Raw genomic sequence first — 19,656 nt, forward strand, 5'->3', positions numbered from 1 at the left:
AGTCCCCCCGAAGCACCCAGTAATTTACACTTTTGCTGTAAATAGAAAAGATAGCGCAATATAGAAAATAATGAAACAAAATTGCACTTTTTCGAGGATTACCTGTACGCGTGTGTCACACGAGCATCAAAGGGTTAAAGATTGTAGAACAGTTCTTTCATAGAAACCTCGTTAGTTTCTCTTGGCCGCATGTGTCACGTTCGCGATACAACTAAAAGATCAGTTTTGTCGAACATTATAATTAGAAAGCAGCGAATGGTCGGTATATAATTATATCTACCAAGTGTTCCACTTACTTTCCAGCAGTTTACTTTCGTCATAGCGAGCAGCGTTCGAGCAATATCTGTAATGTAGCTTATGCAACAGGGCAGAGTAGCAAGAATAGACGACGAGCAACATTTGCTGTGTTCCAAATTCGAATTGACGTATTATTCGAAGCTCTGTCGGGCGAAATTCGGACGGTTTTCAATTAAGATTCTGCACGTTGCGGGGATAATAAGTAACGAAACCCTTGGTCCTGGGGGCGGGAGGGGGAAGGTCGATTAGTCTGGGAAAATCGTTTTCGATGGGATCGTTGAGAGAGGTAACGCGGTGGCTCGTCGTCGTCCCGAAGATATTGATTTCGGCCGCGATTCACCAGTGAGAGGAGGCACACTGCTCCACAAACCTGGAGGCGAGTGTTGGTGGGACAAATCCCCCGGGGTGGCTAGAAGGGGGAAAACGTGAGAAATCGCGAGTGAGGGGAGCCAGCGCGAGCTTATCTGCTATCTTGTCGGTTATTGAAAATCGGCCTCGCTCGTCTCTTGTAGCCCGAGAGAGAGAGAGAGAGAGATGGGGGAACAAAGTGTCGCCTTGAGTCGGACTTGAAACGGAGGGGCACAACTCGCGAACACCAGACTACTGGGGTGCGATAAAAAAGAAGGGCAAGAGGGGATAATTCTGATGAACAATCAGGAAATTACATCGAGTTTCGTCTTTCTATCTGATCTAGAGTAATTCTTGTTTCTTCTAGATTGATTTTTTGCTGTTGGCTGTTATCGAGAATTGGGTTGCTCGTTTGTTAATTTAGTTTCGGGGAAAGGGAAGGAATTGGATTGGAGTAGCTTGAGTAGGTTGAGAGATCGATGAGATTGGATAGCATATTGGAGTATGATAAAGACGAGGAAGAAAAAGGGAGTAGTTTTCTAAGCTTCTACACCGGTATCTTTTTATTCCGGTCAAATCATAGCCATCATCCTCTCACCAACCAAAAACACTCCATCTTCGTTCATTCGTTGACACATTAAGAGCGATGATGCTGAAGAGATGCAACACAGTTCACTAATTCCTCAGTCGACCAACATAAACCGAAAGCAACACTCTACTTGGTTTAACTCGCAAATCACAGATCTCCCAAGAAACCCAACAATAATAATGTTAATGAAGAAAGGGGTGAAAGATGTGAGATGATCTCGGTACCAAAAAAATTTGAATAACCCCGAAGAAAGCCAATAATAATAATAATAACGAAGAAAAGAGTGAAAGATGCGAGACGATCCGAGTACCAAAAGAAGTAGGATAACCCCGAAGCAAGAACGAAGGAAGGACACCGGTATTAGACGGTCCCGAATCGAAACCTCCTAATCGTCGTCCCCGCCGATCGATTTTCGCTGATGGGTTCGGCAATCGGCCAGTCAAGGTGGCCGTCTGCCATCAGAAACTCTTCAGCGGAGGAGTAAGAGCGGCGTGGGTGGAGGGAGACAGCGAGCGGATGATTTACTTGGTCTATTGTGCAGGGCAGGACTAAAACATTCGCAGCTCCAGCGCGGTATCTCAATTATAAAGAGGGGTATCTAGCTTGCGCGCCTCTTTCTCGCCTATAATTATCCCGACCTCGCCGTGTATCTCGGGGGAAGTCGAGGAACTTTGGAACCTATCGCAATAAACAGCGGTTATGAAAAGGCGTTCGACTCTCGCGACGCGAGACGATACAGAGAGAAAGAGAGAGAGGAGAGGTGAAAAAGGAAGGCTGAGTTGTAGTGCACACACGCCTCTCTAAATTTTGCTTATCAGAAGCCTGGAACTGCCTAAGGGTGGCGAGATACCTCCGTTGGGGAACGATCACTGCTGGCGTAAATCATGCGAAAAAGTTTGCCCATGATGGAATTCTTGCACGGTGGATCGGGAACAACCTCTTCTCCACTGTTGCGAAAGGCTGAAAGATACTTAACACAGTTCCCTTCGGAGAAACACACTCTCTCGTATTCTCTCTCGACGCGAAGCTTCGTCTAATTTCAAGTGGTGGCGGGATCATCGAGAAATTCGTAGTACACCGAGACTCTGATCAAATTTCAAAGCATCCGCTGATAGAGTTAACATAGGACCCCCTAAGTATACCGTCTTACCGAAATTCCTCGGGCAAATCAGAAACGAGGAGGAAAAGAAAATCGAGCAAGATAGAAGAGATGGAACGACGTACACCTGGAGAGAAAGAGAAGAGTGTACCTTTTTGGCACACACGCTCGAGAGCGAAATTTTGTCACCAGCTGAGAACTAGTCTAACAGTAAATCAGGAAAGGCGTGAACGGAACGGACAGGTCGGACAACCGTTACCATCGTTCATTCGATATCTAAGAGGACCAGAAACAGCCGGCCTCTCTACGCGTTCCCTTCCAACATCCTCTAAAAGCACACGCCCCCAGTCTGTGTGTGAAGGTTTTCGACCAAGCTACCAACCTCTCGAAACCATTCTCGAGTTTACCGGTCAGGTGTATGGCGCATAAACAAGCCTCCTGGTGCAACAGTTCCTATTGAAAGAGAATACAGTGGACACAGAGGATTTAGATGTCCGCGAGCACTTTAGCCCCCCGAGACTGGAATCTCTGACAGACGCAAAAAGTGAGAGCATTTTCCATACGGTGACCGTGTGTGGGCGGCACAATTGGCCGTAGAACCAAGGGGACAATTATCTGTCCAGCTTCCCTAGACAATGGTAGCCACTCGGAGAGCGTTATCGTGGGCTGGTCGCGTTACTTACGACGCGTCCAATCCCTTTGTAATTTCTGGAAGCTCGTAAACTTGCAACGTTGTCTGTTTTTTCTTTACCTTGTCTCTTACACCGCTTACACGGTGCACACACACATACACACAAGCAGAGAAATAGGTTCTTTACTATTGGCGAGAAACCCGAACAGAGGTTTACGACCGCGTTCGAACGGTGCCAATATCTGTGTACCAATAGCGAAAACAATGTATAGTTGGACGATACTGTTTGGTCGAGTTGTTTCCAAGTGGAAACCAGATAACTGGGGGACTGAACTAATGGTACCTATCGAGGATAGGACAGCGTATGACTAATCTCGGTGTTGCGGAGAGGAATCTATCGTCGAAAGTCGAAAGTGGAAAATCAAATTCTCGCGATAAGGTGCGTCTTACACGTTTGAGGAAGATTTGACGGGACAGGGTCGAAGGAAGGGAAAATTCCTTTTCTTTTGAACTGCTCTGCCGACGCTTTTCGTTGTTGGATGCTGTGCGAGGAGTATGCGTGTGGAGAAAGAAGAGAGGAGAAGAGGTTCGTATCGAAAGTATCATCGGTATGCTCGTGTTGCAGGTAACAACTGTGCCGGACGAGGGCGAGAACAGCTTCAAGATGCCCAGGGCTTCCGTGGTACACATGACTTCAACGGCGACCAGGCCGCAGCACATGTCACAGGTACAGATCAATCTCTTCTTTCAATTAATTCATTTGCAAGCCGATTCGTAAATCTTCCGAGCTAGTCGGAAGTCTTGGAGACAATTTCGGTTAGCGGTATGCACGATAACGCGAAGCTATAGTAGAGACCGAATATATTGGCTGGTCAAGGTCACTATTTTTCTCCGTCATTTTTTGGGTTTGGCTCTGAACAGTCGCCTTGTGGAATCTTTTCGTTACGTTTTTAATCGACGTTTGCCATGATCTCGTAAAATTTAAGATATAGAGAGAATACTGTCAGAAACAGATAGGTGAAAGAAGAGTATTCTCATAAAAGGAAGAAAGTATATCATCGCTAGACGTAAGACAAAAATATGCACCCTTGTGCCTATAATGTTGAGCTGCAGAAATGAAAAAATGGCATAGGAGGAATGGCCTTGAGCGGCCGATATAATCTGGCTCCTACTATAGCCAGTATTTAGCCAGGTATAGTCAGCGGTCGTAAATCAAAGCATTTTTGCATAATTAAAGTTGACACTGATCGATACTGTTGCACAATCCACCTGATCGATACAGCCTATACATTACTCTTTAAATTTGTCACGGTTGTTCTATCCTTTGAAACATGCTATCAGCTGTCCCATCTTCCTCTCTTCACCGTTACATCCGCAATTACGCGAATTTACACGAAGATTACGTCGTGGTAGAACGAAAAGAGTGTTTCTGTTTTATCTACTTGTAACGGTGGTGGAACAAGCTTGCCAAAAAGCGGCAGGAAATCCTGTGCAAGCGTAATTATTAGGCGAGCCAGGCGGACCTTATCGCGTGGCCATTTCGCCGATTTACAACTCACAGCGGCGTGTACTCGAATAATCCGAATCCAGGGAGAGCGGAGGGAATCCTTCCTTCTTGGCATACCTCCATATTGATATGCAAATACAGAAGATAGCTTAGAGTTTAATTGAGTGGTCCGGCTTAAAGTGCATATCGAGCAGCACAGTCTTTACTTGCACTTATATGCACTTCGATATAACAGCCCCAGACTGACCAGCCATTTTCATAATACCGCCACTCTAAAGACTTTCAAAGCTCTTTTTCCCTCTTCATCCCCCCCTTTCTCTCTCTCTCTCTCTCTTTCGCTCTCTGCATCGTCGTTCTCCTTTCGTTGAAGTAGCAGCCGCGGCTAACAGCTTTAAGCTAATGGCTTCCTCGGTTAACTTCGGCCTAACTCGAGGCACATCCTTCGGCCACGCAAACGAGCTTTTAACGTCGAGCCAGAAGAAACGCACCGGCGGGGGAAAGCTGCGCATATGGCCGGGGAAATTCGTGATGCCGCTCGAAGTTACCCGGAGAGGGAAAACGAACGAGGGAGGTTTCTGCAGCGAACGGAGAACGCTCTTGCGAGCGGCAATTTGGCTCGGTTTCCGTTGTTGGTTACGATCGCGGTCGCGAAGTTTTATGGAATGTTGGACTTAGGCCGCGATGTTCCTCGATATTTCTACCCTTTTGCTCGGTCAGAATTCTGAAGGTAGACACCGTGACAAATTCTCATCCTCTCTCATCCACGATGACTAACAATTGCTCAAAAGAAAATTTTCATTATATTATCTTTTTTTTTTCATTCAAAATAATATGAATAAACATTCGAGGCCCTCTGATCACTAATGACCTCCGTGGCCCCGAAACAATCTCTGATCACGGGTGACCAACGTCCCAATCAACGTGTAAATCTCGAATATGAATCTTTCGTCGACATTTATTCGCGCAGATCTCCAAACTACCCTCGCAAATCAACTTTCCCTGATAGATTCGCCAATTTCCCGAGCAAGCCTATCGAAATCCTCGACGACGCGACACGAGACAAGACACGGAATTGGTCGAATCGATTGGCCAGATAATCGCAACGGTCGGTCAGTGCTAAAGCGATTTCCATTAGGCTGCATCTTGCAGCGATCAACGACAAGCCGATATTGCGGGAGAGAGAGAGAGAGAGAGAGAGCTGTTATGCTCGTTCGCGTAACGCCATTTTATTATCGCACACTCGAGCCTCTAACGGCGCCATCAATATTTGCATAGCAGAACAAACCGAACGCACTTGCGCGAGCGATACAAATCCATTTATCCATCTCGCTCCCACTTCTGTACCACGGTGTATCCTCGAACCAGCGTAGAATTAGATTTCAGGATTATCGAATGCAGGTCGTGCATCAAAATGGAATCGCGACTCGTACGCAGCAACGCTTGAACCCGGTTGCTGTGGAAATCACCGGGATCCGTTCCCGCTGTTTCTAACTTTGACGTTATCCATTATACACCAATTAGTCGATGCGAAGATAATCGCATCCGGCATGGTAACTACGTATCCGTGTTATTGGATTTCGAGCAGATACCGCCTCGTTACACCTACTCTATGCCTCTTGCACAGCTTTTCGTTTTCGATTGTTCGATAAGCAGGTTTCTATAATTCTCGGTTACTCGGGCATTGGTCAACTGGGTGGAGACAACTTTTGCGGTAACCCTTTGACCGCTATCGGTGATTACAGACACTGATAAGGATTGCGTAGCGGGTTTCCTGGGGATTTTGAGGAAATTTCGAGGGAAAACGGAGAATGGTAGAAATTTGCCAATTTTGGACCCGGCTGGTCATGATTCTATAGGTTTCGAAGAATTCCAAATGCATACTTATTCACCCTGGAGATGATGGGAAAGTTATAAAAAAAATAAGCATGAACTCGTCGTTAGTAAACCTCGTCAGGTTAATTATCACTATCTTCTTCGCTCGTTAACAAAATAATTATTCGAGAAATCAGCTAGATTGATGTGAAACTGCTGTAAAGAGTAGAATTTTTCATTCCAACGAGCAATCTTTGTGAATAATTGAAATTTAATCTGCAGAACCGTGAGAGTTTAAGTAATATTCAAGAATCCACAGTGCATGGACGTTTATTTCGCGAGTGTAGGAATTTCGATTTCACTATTATTTTAATTGATAAAAAGTCGCAAAGCGGAAATCGAACGCTGTAAAGTCTGTAAATATAAAAACTAAGACTATTGAGCGAACAAGTGATTTGGCTAACGTCATACGTAGCGATAATTGAACACTCTCGAACAGGTTTTAATAGTGTCTATTAATTCTATAACTCGGCCGCACACAGCGAACGCTTTACTTTCGAGTGGCCAGCAGTCGAAGGGTTAATAGCATGACTCGCATCAGGTCGTCTGGAAAGGTTCGTTTCGAGAGTACGCTTCTCCAATAATTTTGATGCACCTTCGTGATAACGACAGAGAAAGGGTTAAATATATGTTCCCCAAGGGTTCGATCATGCGAGCCCAAAACTTTAGATCCACTGTGCATCGAAGGTTGCAAGAAAATTTCCAAAAACAAGGTACCAGTATTAATCGAAATAAAGTAAATTGCTACTTATCTCCACGTCAATTTCAATAGCGCATTCATCAGCAGGTGATTCGAAACTTTTGGAGTCTCCAAGTCAATTCTTTTGACAAATCACTGTCAACTATACCAAAACACACAAATTGCGTTATGTCGCGATAACTGTCACAAGTACAGACATTAAGAACGGACATGTTAATCAGCAGCAACTTCTAATTTCCCGACTGACAGCTGTCGAGCAGGTAGCTGATAAAAGAAGCCCACCGAGCTAAAGAGTTGGATCTAGCTCCAGTTGACGTTACTCGCGTATTTATCGAACTATTGTTAGAGAGATACACGTCTGTCCGTTTGACAGACACGTCCAACGTGCTGTGACTATAAACGGTCCGCGAACCGTCGAGCCTGTTCCACTGAAAGTCACCGTCAAAAGGGTTAACGCGTTCAGGCTGGGTCACCAGTTGGACGCAATACTCGCGACCAGAACCATCGGTGGTTTGCAACAGCATCGCGCTGTCAGATGGCGTAAACCACCGGTGACTCATGCCGTTGCTTCTCCTTTATGCTGATGCTCGATTTCGTGGCCGTGTAATTGCGCGAAACGCTACATTTCTCCCGGCTGTTTCATCAAAGTACCCACTCCGTTCTCGTTTCAGACCAGTTTGTGCTATCTATAGCAATTTTTTGACACCCAGTGGCCGTTTCCTTTCGAACACGAATGAACGAAGCTCTCTAGGAATTTCCTAGATGCTTGAATTCTTTTCTTATTAACCCTTTGCGGTCCTGTGCCGACATTATACCGAAAGTTCGTATTTCGTAAGCAATATTACGTTGAAATGGTACTGATCAAGAGTGACCTAACGAGTGAGGATTAACTGGACTATTTGGACCGCGAAGGGTTAAATAATGCATAATCGAAAATACTCTTCTTCCGAGTTGAAACAGTGTATATTTCATATGTAGTTTCGAGGGCATTTGTGACCCCTTTAGAATGGCTCATCGCAGATAAGAAGAGTAACTGAAGGAACATTATTTCGAGAACTATGCGCGGCATAAATTTCGTTAAAATCAGAGTGTCACAGTTTGACACTCTTCTCCGCTAATATATCCAGTTGGCACAGAAATTTGTCACCTGCCTGGCCAATTTGTCAAATTTTCAGCGTCCCCGAAGCTATAATTCGACTCTACAATAAAAATATTCCTCGACAACAACACAGCAGTCCTATCAATCTCCGCGAGCTCGACAGATCAGTCCCAACGGCGAATTAATCCTCGCATTTCAAACGCACTCTTGACGAGACACTTTTCGCGTGATCAACCTTGCCCGAGAAAAGAAAAATCCGAACGTCGAACTGTCTGTTCGATCTGGAAATTGCGATTACGCGCGTGACTGTCAAGCGAGTCAACGGCTGGAAGATCAATTGCTTAATCAGGATCACGAGCGAGTAGCATTGTAATTTTCGATCTAGATAGAAAAAGGGAGGCTTTTGAAAGCGTGGTTCGCGCGACCCACGCGTTTATTGTTCACTGTGGGATCGACACACGTCTCTCCTCCGTATCGCGTGGCGATACGATAATTCTCTTGGCCGGAAAGGTTGGCACAGAGTCGCGGTTAATGGCCCGTAATACGGCTGGCTCGCGTCTGCCTGTCGGTGGGGGCGAAATATCGAAAGTGTGTATGCAAATTTACGTGGGATCGGCGCCGCAGCGAGCTCTTTTTAAAATTCCTTTCTTGCGTTACGAGAGCTCTCTCGCGAGGAACAGTAACGCGGGGACACGCGTGTGGTTCCCGCCAGGTTTAATAGGAAATATCGACAGGATTTTACAACAGGTGCGAGTGACGCGGATTCCAAGGACGAAGCCGGGCGTCTCGCGTGTCGCATTTTTCCGACGTGTTTTCGGTGTTTATCGGGGGACTGTCGGGGAGATTTGGTTCGGTTTGGTGATGCGCGAGCGGGTTTGTTTGAGATTGACGGGAGAAATGATGTATAACGTGATGATTTGCGTGATACGGGAATTGAAGTTTTATCGTTGGTGTGATAGGATGGTCTTTTAACCCTTTGCACTCGGAGATCTTTTTGCTCCAACCAAATTGCAGGAAGATTTATTTCTATATTTAACGTATGCTTATATTATGCAAGACCTTGTAACTGTTCGTTAAAGATCGGTCGTTTCAAACCATCTCGCTGCTTAGATATTTACGAGGCTTGCACTTGAGTGCAAAGGGTTGATATTTAAAGGGACGGAGAGCTGTGGTTCCAGAAATATCTGAATATGTATGATACTTCGAAAATCACAAGTTGAAATGACTTTCGCCAATTGAAACAGCTGTTTAACAATTGTTCAGTGTACACATTTAAAATACTTTTGATTGATTAAATTTTAACAAAATTGAATATTTTTTAAGGTACAAATCTTGAAAATAAAAATTTTTAATTTTTAACGATTTTCTAAGGTCTTCACTACTTGCTTAATAAACTATAATTGACACACTTGAGGCAAGACCTGGTGGCTAATTGAAATCACAGTTATTTCTGCCGTACTCTATATCTGGTAACAAATTTTTCTACAGTGAACTTTTCATACTGAAAATACGAATAAATCGTAATAACGTCTGGTACGTTAACGGATTACTCTTCGAACCATAATTCACAAGGAAGCAACCAAGACCTCTTATTAAACGTCTGTAAAATCTTCACGTGACAGAGAATAATCGATACACGCTATTGGAGGATTAAATTAAAAAACAAACAAAAATTTGCCACTTCCTAGACTTTTACGTATCTCTTCCCTGATTCGACGCACGAGTCGATCATGGTCGACGGTTATTTTCGACTGCGGCCAATGCAGCGTTACCCGTCCATTGAATTAGCCCCAGGCGATAATTCAATGGCCGGTAGAATTTTGCCCTCTTTTGCCGTGAATTAATGCATTTATCTCCGCGAGATCTTCAAGCCTGGCAATTTATTTCACGCGAAGCAACCGCGTGGCGCGCCGCGATCAACCGGCGAAATTGCACAATAATCGCCGGCACACCCTGCATTATCCCACAATTATATACCTCATAAATAATTATATTTTTCTGTGGTACTGTGACCGACATACGCCGTCGCCGCGGAAACACTTGAGCTCCGCGAACAGGCATAGGGGAAAAGTGTGCGTGAAAAATGGAGAACACCTCGACACGACTACTTTCCGTCCGGGATCGTTCGATACTTTTTCTCCAAACGAGTTGATGTCATCTCTATACTCTCCGTTCACGCGGCTTCAACGCACAATCACAGACAGAGTGTGTAGAACAGGAAAACGAGCGAGATCGACGCCGGCACAGTGGATACACGAAGCGGTCACGTCGGATTTCGCGCGCAAAAAGCTCGATTCAAGTAGCGCGACAGTGCTTTACACGGTCGAGTGGGCTTTCTTATGTCATTCGACAAATCGTAAAATCACGGCTGAGAGAGATACGGTAGCGGGATAATAGCGTGCGTCATTGGCGTGTAAACGATTCGATTTAACGGAGAAGAAAGGAGGAACAATTGATTCTTCAATTTAACCCCTTAACCTATCGTTTCTTTTCCGACTATGCGCGTAAGCGTCGGCCGTTTAATGCTTTAGTGCCGTAAGTAACGAAAGTTAACGATTCGCACTCGGAGGTGATTTTGGTGGAGGAAAGTTTGCAAGTCGGATGTTTGAAATTTTTTCAAACTAACGTAGAAAAACAGTGTACTATCTTATTTAAATATTCAATTTTCAATGAAATATTCAAAGCACACTATTTCACTGTGGTGAAGAAATTTATGGAGGCACGTAGATCTGGTCTCTGTCTTCGTGACGATTACTTAGCTTCTCAGTCGCCACTCGATTGCAAAGGGTTCATCCGTTACGGGACAAATGCATTTAGGAATCCTTAATTGTAGAAATGAAAACGAAAGTTGGGACTACGATGAATTTTCTGAACTAATGTACCTACTTTTCACACATCCTGACCAGAATCTCTGCCACGAGTCTGACACGTTGTTGTAGGTTAAAGGGTTGAACGTTTTAACTCGTAGATTTTGGAATTGTTTTGGTGATTGTGCGGGTTGTAGAGATGTTCCGCGAGATATTTACGTTGCGGAAGTTCTAAACGCTCTAGAGATAGCACCGATAGTTCTAACCGCTCTAAAGAGTTCAGTAAACGCCTATGAACGTCCGTAACGTTCGCACATTTCACTGCTTCACGCAAGTGAACACACGGTGGTACCGTGTCGCAAACGTCGAGGAGATGTTGTGAGAAGCAGCAGTCGCGGCGCCTCGACGAGCTTGCGACTTTCATAAATGCATAATGATCGCGAGTGTCGTAAAATCCGTCGACTCTTAAACTGTTAACCGGGCTCACCTTTTGAGCAGAAATTCAACCTCCCTAATTTACGACAAAAAATCCGAAATTCTAACCAATTACTTCATTACGGTTCCCGTGAATTATGCGAATTGTTGGGAAAATGTGTTTTAAATAAACTGCTTCAGCTTTTAATACTTGGATATTTTATTCCTCTACGCATCGGAAGTGACTTCCTTCTGTTATTAATGTCTTGAGAGGACTGACTCTCAGAGCCGGTGACACGAGGCACCGATGACCTCATCTAACAGGGGGTGCGTTATCACCTTACTCGCATAAACAGTGTGAGAAACGGTATCTCCGTTCATCAAGAGAATAAGAGATTAGTTTTTGTTTGGTTTACGAGTAAAACTAATTTTATATTTAACCCGTTCATTGCCGTTGGCCACCTGCAGGCGCTTTAAATTTTCCCGCCTTTTTCGCGCACTTTGATCTTGATTTCATTCGAAATTTTGTCCGCTACGTATTTTCGAATTAACTTAATGAGACAAATTTTGAAATGTTACGGCTGAAACGGAAGATTTTGCAACCTTGGTTGAACGTGTACTGTGTGCAACGCGCGTTACGTATTAAAATCTGAATACCGTGGGGGTCATATTTGCAAAATTTCATATTTAAATAGTTCTATTCTATTTATAACTGTTGACATATTATTTATGCATACTGGGATGTTGTATTTAAAAAAGAATTCATCCGAGTTACGTAGAATTGGTCCGGCATTCAACGTGCACAAAAGTGCAATTAAAGATGAAAAATCTCTCAATAAATGAGCTATTGTGTTCGAAATAGTTGTAGACCAGTGACGAGTTCGTTCTTCTTCCCCAGTCAACAGGTTTCTCTTTTAATTATTCTGCAATTCAATTTTTTTGCCACAGTAGAAATTTTAACGCAGTATGAAGAGTGGAAAAGGTAATTTGTAAAATTTCACTTATCGGGCGATTATGGGATTACGAACGTTAACGGGTTAACTATCGAAATTTCGCCGAACAATCGTAAAAATCGTGGTACCCGAAGAAGCTCGAATCGCGTGCATAAGTAGGTGTACGACAAGGAGGAAATCTCTGGTCTCTCCAGCGGTGTATCGGAACAGGGGCCTGCCGCTGCCTCGTCTTTCATCAAGGATGCCGCGAGAAAGAGGAGGACAGAGACTCGTTGCAACAACGTTTCAGCATTCCACCGCTGGTGAGATTCCATCGTGCCGTAATTTGGGCGGCGTGCACCATAAAATCGCCGGTTTCTCTCCGCACGACCGCGATGAGAACCGTGTGCAACTCGGAGTCACTCCTCTCTGGCCATTGTCACGCGCACCCAATGCACATGGCGCGCACGGGAAGCGATCGTTGCTAGAGAGATGCGTGCATTTCGCCCGGGCGAAATGTTTAGTATTCCTTGCGAGGGCAGAGCCGGGGCTTTCAATTTGCGGCCAACAATTTGTCCGACGGTTGCAGCCTGCAATATGCAGCCCCCGTGATATACACTCTATCTCTCGGCTATTGCTCGGTTTCTCTACCCAGTTTTCGCGAATCCGACTTCCTATCGTCGAACCGTTAATTCCGGGTGGATTATACGGATGGTTTGAACGAAGTGGGCTCTTTTTCTTTTTCGAGGGATGTGTTGGTAGTTGGAGGAAAGTTGAGGAGTTCGGGAGAAAGATGAATAGGATAGTTCGTGGATTTCGGGATTTTGGCAGAGTGGGTTAGAATTCAGGGAAAGATGTGGTATAACGAGAATAAAATTGGACACATTGTAGACAGATTGAGGATCGAAGAATGTTGGCTTCGTAGAAGAAGGACCAATTTCACATTTCTTCAGTGGAGAAATGGCCAAAGATGATTTTCAGGGGTGAATACATTAATTTTTCCTGGGAAAGAATGCTCATAATCTATACTCTGTTTTTATTAAAATAAAGTTACATAAAAATCCAGTCTACAAAAATTAATTTCACCTGCAGATAATTTATGAACATTTAATGTTCTCAAAAAAGTTCAGAAACCTACGATAAAAAGGAAGAGTACGAAATTTTCGATCCTGTATAGTTTGTTTTTTAAATATTGAAAACTTTACTTTCCCCCCCTGAAATCTCTTCACTTATGTGTTTTAGAAGAGATCTAAAAAAATGTATATCCATTCTCGAGTTTTTCTCAAGTATTTCACACCGCGTATAATATTAATATATTGTATATCTAATGGAAATTTATTTCCGTCAGACAGACAAATTAAATTGTAGATGCGTCGGGTAATTAGATTAGAAATCGTGATTATGGGCGATTTCAAATTACCTCGAATTAACTGGTTTTCTGCCAATTTCTTTTTTGTCTCCAACTTTACTTGCGAACAACTCTGCTTACTTAATGTCCGCTAATATTTCAGACCAGTATTGTAACTACCACAACTTACTGTAACATAAATCTATTATTAATTTCCATGGCAGTATGTTAGATCTGATATTTTGTAAACACATTCTTGTTTCTTTTTGTATAATTGTGTTACCGCCGTCGTAAGGATACTCATCACATATAGTATTAATATATTGTATTTGTAATGGAAATTAATCTCCGTCGATGAATTTAAATAAATAAATAACAGGTCACAGTCAATTCTGCACAGCTGCAAACACTTAAACACCGCAACAAAATATCACTTCCACCCATAAAACACATCAAACCGATAATTTTCACCTGGCATCTCGCAGTTGGTATAAAATAATGAATTTACTCGTTCATTATCCCCCCACAAAAAACCCACACTTAATCTACCGCAAATTCATTGGAACGAATTTATCACGTGTCCCAGTTGACCAATTTCCAGTACAACTGGTTAACATTTTATCCATCGAACGAAATTCAGAAAATTTGCATATCTCTTGTTCAGGTGTTAGCCACTCTGGCCCTATCCATGGGAACGTTGTCCTCGGGTCTAGCAAAGGGTTACACCTCGCCAGCCTTGGACTCTATATTGGACAACCAACCGCCTCACCTTTATCAGTCCACAAACAACGACACCTGGTAAGCATTCTTTTTTCTCGTTCGTCGATTTATAATTGCAATTTAGGTAGCAAACTAGATTTTGACACCTAGACGGTGGCAGACTCGGCGTGTAACACGGTTACGCAGAGTGCAAACCGGAAAGGTGAAACTTCTCGATGTGGTGTAATTGTAAGTTATACGCGAATCGTGTCCGGTAAGCGATTACCGTCGGTCGGTAGATAAGAGAATTAAATAAACCCGAGATACGAGATATTCAGCTGGTGGAAGGGGTTGAAATGTAATAAAGCGCGGGCGAATATCTTAGATAATTCACTTAACAAATGCATTAACGTCACTCCGTTCCTTTTCGAGTCAGTTGTCGCGCGTGAGACTTTCTCCGCGATAGTGGCGTTCAGCCTTTTATCGCGCTGCGCTATAAAGGAAGCACGCCACATAAAGTAGCGAGAAACCGAGCGTGGCTCGTTACTTATACACACCGCTTGTAATATTCTATAGATTCATTTTTTTTTTCCCCTCCTTTCTGTAACGTCGAGCAATTTACGACGAGCAATTTGCTTTTGAATTTACCGAACCACGATCTGGCCGAGACTGGTGAGCTGTGTTCATGATCGAAAGATTGTGCGTAGATTGTGAAAAGTATGGAGTTATTTATTAGGTGCCATTTCCCACGTGTCGATACCTGGTGAATGATTTTTAGCCGAGGTTGTCTGGTGAGACTGGAATTATCCGAGCAGTCGAAATTACTGGTTTCTAACGCAGGGTGGTTGGAAAAATTGTGGTATTTAGACGGAGGATTTTTTTGCTTGCGAAAGAAAAGGGGATAAATTATTGTATGTCCTTCTCAAATGTGAAAACATTTTTGAAGACTTGATGGACTCAAAATTCCCATACAGAAAGAGAATTCCTAGGTGCCTGATAAATGGAAAAAAGGCATTCGAAATAATGGAGATTATTTAAGATTAACATTCAATATTTTAAATAATATTTAAAATAACCTCCGTTGCTTTGAAAATTAAAACTCTGCTCAATTTTTTGCAGGTGAACACTGAAATTTGCGAAGGAAAAGAGTTCATCGACCTCGAAGGGTTAATTAACGATATGTTACGTTACCAGTACTTGCATATAAATACCGAAATGATTTCGAAACACCCTGTATTTTTCCCCCAAAAAAATTCTCGATTTCGCGATACTTCGATTTGATTGAAGCCACAATCTCGAGACAGAGTACAACGAACCTATACTAGGCTATCCTTGAACCGGTTACGAAGATCGATCGCGTTCACCGGCTTAATCGCGCCGCACAGGGTGTAACGTTGGCCTGGTATTAGGGAACGATTAGGTCCTAGCATAACGTTAGTCTCTGTCATCCGTAATCGTATTGCCATTTGTCGCAGGTCGGCTTTCTCGGTGACGCAACAAGAAGCCTCGTGGGTTGCTTCGTTGTCGATGCTGGGCGCGTGGTTCGGCGCTATGATCGGCGATTGGATAATGAGACGAGGTCGTAGATTGGCGCTACGAGTCACATCTTTGCCCCTCGCTGTCGTTTGGATCCTGACAGGCATCGCGCCCTGCGTCGAATTGGTCTACGTCACTAGCTTCATCGGAGGACTTTGCTGCTCGGTGATCACCATGGTTGCCCAGGTAATTTTTTACAAACATTTCGTCTATCAAATCGATCTAGAAGTTCTCTGTGTTCCCGAAACTGGGACTCGTGTGTTTGAAGAAGTTGAGAGAAAGAATTGTTGAAGATAATTTAGACGTTCGTTATGACTGAGACACCCGGTATATTGCAAGAAACTGGATAGAGAATTTAACCGTAAAGAAATGATCCATGTTCGAAAATTGAGACTCGAATATTTGAAGAAATTCAGAAAAAAAAATATCAAAGATAATTTAGACGTTCGTTATGACTGAGACACCCGGTATATTGCAAGAAACTGGATAGAGAATTTAACCGTAAAGAAATGATCCATGTTCGAAAATTGAGACTCGAATGTTCGAAGAAATTCCGAAAAAGAAATATCAAAGATAATTTAGACGTCCGTTATGAATGAGACACCCGGTATATTGCAAGAAACTGGATAGAGAATTTAACCGTAAAGAAATGATCCATGTTCGAAAATTGAGACTCGAATATTTGAAGAAATTCCGAAAAAGAAATATCAAAGATAATTTAGACGTCCGTTATGAATGAGACACCCGGTATATTGCAAGAAACTGGATAGAGAATTTAACCGTAAAGAAATGATCCATGTTCGAAAATTGAGACTCGAATGTTCGAAGAAGTTCAGAGACAGCAACGTAAAAGATAATTTAGACGTTCATTGCGAATGAGACACCCGGTGCATTCCAAAAGACTACCTAAAAAAATGTAACCACAAACAAACCGATGTATATGTTAAAAGTCGCGCGACAAAAATACAGAAATTTTTCTGAGATCAACCGAAGAATTTACGTTGATACCAAACGAACGTCCCCCCGCAAATGAATGTTTCACTCTTCAGGTATACATATCAGAAATCTCGATGCCTGGAATCAGGGGCTGCCTGTCGGCGATGCTGAAGGTGCTCGGTCACGTCGGCGTATTATTGTCGTACATAGCTGGCACGTACCTGAACTGGCGGCAAAGTGCACTCCTGGTAGCCGTGGCGCCGTCGATGCTCTTTTTGGGTACACTCTTTATACCCGAGACACCGTCGTACCTCGTACTGAATGGCAAAGACGACGAAGCTGCCAGCAGTTTGCAATGGTTACGCGGTGATCACGTCGACATACGCCACGAACTACAGGTAATTCTCCTCGATACTTCTATCTCGAACTACGTTACTTTGTAACCCGACAACGATTCAACAACGAACCCTCGACTCTGTCCAACTACGTTCCAGGTGATCAAGACGAACATTCTAGCCTCCAGAGCGAAACAGTACGAGTTGACGTTCAAGAACAGCATGTTCACGCCGAGATTGTACAAGCCTATAGCTATCACGTGCGGACTGATGTTCTTTCAGCGATTTTCCGGGGCGAACGCGTTCAATTATTACGCGGTGATCATATTCCGACAGACTCTAGGCGGAATGAATCCTCACGGAGCTACCATTGCGATTGGCTTCGTGCAATTATTGGCTTCTCTGTTATCGGGTAGGTTAAACGCGGGCCGTGCAGGGCATTGATGTTGGTCATGAGGTTGGAATTATTTCTGAAACGTCGATTACGTCTATGTGTTGACAGGATTCCTGATCGACATCGTCGGCAGGCTACCGTTGCTGATAGCCAGCACGGTGTTCATGTCCCTCGCGTTGGCTGGTTTCGGCAGTTATGCTTATTACATGTCACAGACGCAAAATCTCGGCTATCCAGACTCGGCCGTAGTCGGCCAACACGACTGGATACCGTTGCTCTGCGTTCTCGTCTTCACGACCGCCCTGGCTCTGGGCATATCGCCAATTTCGTGGTTATTGATTGGCGAGCTCTTCCCCCTGGAGTATCGCGGCCTCGGCTCGAGCATCAGCACCAGCTTCAGCTACTTCTGCGCGTTCGTTGGGATTAAGCTCTTCATGGATTTTCAGCAGGTGAGACTGGTGTAGCTTAATCGCGCGATATCAAACTACTCTCTCTCTCTGTTAGAGCGTAAGGTACAGTCTAAGGAAGAAATACTTCTTCCACCGACTGTACTCTTATCTCGAATCTACGCTTCGAATACATTATCAATTGAAGGAAAAGGCGAAGAAAATTGAACGGCAATTCGTTAAATCTGACAATGTTACACCGGAAACTAGCGAAACGTCAACCTCTCACTTAAGTCCTTGCTCATTCGGACGTGTAAAAATTCGCTACCATTCCCTTCGCGTCTCCCATATTTCTGTCGTAACGTTCCAATAAAGCTTCGCACATTTCCTTCTTATCTCGCAAAGTCTATCCTCGACAATTCTCTAACGATTGCGCAATACGTTCCAGACGTTCGGTCTGCACGGAGCTTTCTGGTTCTACGCGGCAGTGGCCGTGTGCGGCCTCTGCTTCGTCGTCTGCTGCGTGCCGGAGACCAAGGGGAAGCAGCTGGACGAGATGAACCCAGACTACGCTCAGGCACGGTAGTATAAGGCCTCGTTAACAGGGGGGCTGTCGAACCTCGAAAAGGCCAACAAACCTCTGCCGGGAGGAGCCTATCCGAACCAACACGATCCGCGGGAGCTGTACAACGCGAATCAAGACGTGCCCACGACTTCTCGTCAAACCTCCAACTACCGCAATCATCGGAAGCTCTCGGATTACTGCAACATATTCGCGGAGAAGACGAACCGGATCGGTCGTAACGTGGAGAATTTCATGCAGTCCCGCGGATTCTTCGCGACTCGTCGCTCCGCCGACGAGGCGTCGCGCTGCAACCTAGCCAGCCTTCGCAGCAACGGGAACGTGATCAGGACCGATTATCGCCGATACACGAACGAAATGGACGAGCCAACGGAGACTCGAGCGGAGGATCAGCGTCGTTACGGTCGAAATCGTCGAGACAGACCCGTCTATCCCGCGGACGTGTATCCGCGCGGGAGAAACACCGTGGCGAATTACGTGGCCCGCGACATGGAGCTTCAGCCGAGGCGCGTTAGGCAGCGCGACTACCTGTACGAGGCGAACAGTAGCTGGAGGGAGGCTCTGAACGATTGGAACGGGTCTAAGCCGATTCTGAGGAACGGCGTTAGTCACGGGCGCGGAGGAGAGAGGCTTTACAGCTCGACTCTGCCCAGACGAAGCAGAACCATCAATTTCAGGGATCAGTACTCCCTCGAATCGCGGCGCGGCTATCCCAAGAGCCTGCAGGACTTGTCCGATCTGGAGCTGGACGAGAGGATACGCGAGCAAAGTCTCACAGCCTCGTTTCTCTCGTCGAACAGCAGAGACTGGAGGGAGCACAGGCTGTCGAACGACGGTTATCGTCGACGGAGGTACAGGGAGGACCAATTGGAGCACGATTACCTCAGGCTGTACAGAAGTTTGTCCAGGTTGAACAAGTATCCGCAAGGTGGTAAATACGAGCCTGGCCAGGTGCACTACGAGAGGGAATGCAGGACATTCGGCAAAGACACGGTAGCTTTCATCTATTACAAGACTTGTTACTTGTGATGCAGGAGGAAACGTGAGAGGCTCGATGGTAAAGATTACTACTGCTCGTGGGTATTTTTGTTGGTGGAAGGATTGTGTGTTTCGAGGGTTTGCCGAACGGTTGGAGGATTTGTGA

At 44.6% G+C, this 19,656-nt stretch overlaps 1 protein-coding gene across 1 annotated transcript; it reads left to right on the top strand.

Moving 5' to 3' along the window:
• Positions 1-3,592: 3,592 nt before the first annotated feature.
• LOC108572925 (facilitated trehalose transporter Tret1-2 homolog) lies at positions 3,593-18,515 on the top strand. Its single transcript, XM_017935266.1, has 7 exons — positions 3,593-3,691; positions 14,308-14,441; positions 15,818-16,064; positions 16,928-17,212; positions 17,309-17,561; positions 17,652-17,992; positions 18,378-18,515. The coding sequence occupies exons 1-7, from the start codon at positions 3,629-3,631 to the stop codon at positions 18,513-18,515; spliced, it is 1,461 nt and encodes a 486-aa protein (XP_017790755.1). The 5' UTR covers positions 3,593-3,628.
• The last annotated feature ends 1,141 nt before the right edge of the window (positions 18,516-19,656 follow it).

Source organism: Habropoda laboriosa, unplaced genomic scaffold (genome assembly GCF_001263275.1).
Source record: "Habropoda laboriosa isolate 0110345459 unplaced genomic scaffold, ASM126327v1 scaffold102, whole genome shotgun sequence".
NCBI lineage: Eukaryota > Metazoa > Arthropoda > Insecta > Hymenoptera > Apidae > Habropoda > Habropoda laboriosa.

Bases quoted from the DNA above. Each gene is read 5' to 3' on its own strand.
- LOC108572925 (XM_017935266.1), top strand. From the start codon at position 3,629: ATGCCCAGGGCTTCCGTGGTACACATGACTTCAACGGCGACCAGGCCG. The intron at 16,065-16,927 runs GTAATTTTTTAC...TTCACTCTTCAG, and splicing joins TGATCACCATGGTTGCCCAG to GTATACATATCAGAAATCTC. The intron at 17,213-17,308 runs GTAATTCTCCTC...ACTACGTTCCAG, and splicing joins ACATACGCCACGAACTACAG to GTGATCAAGACGAACATTCT.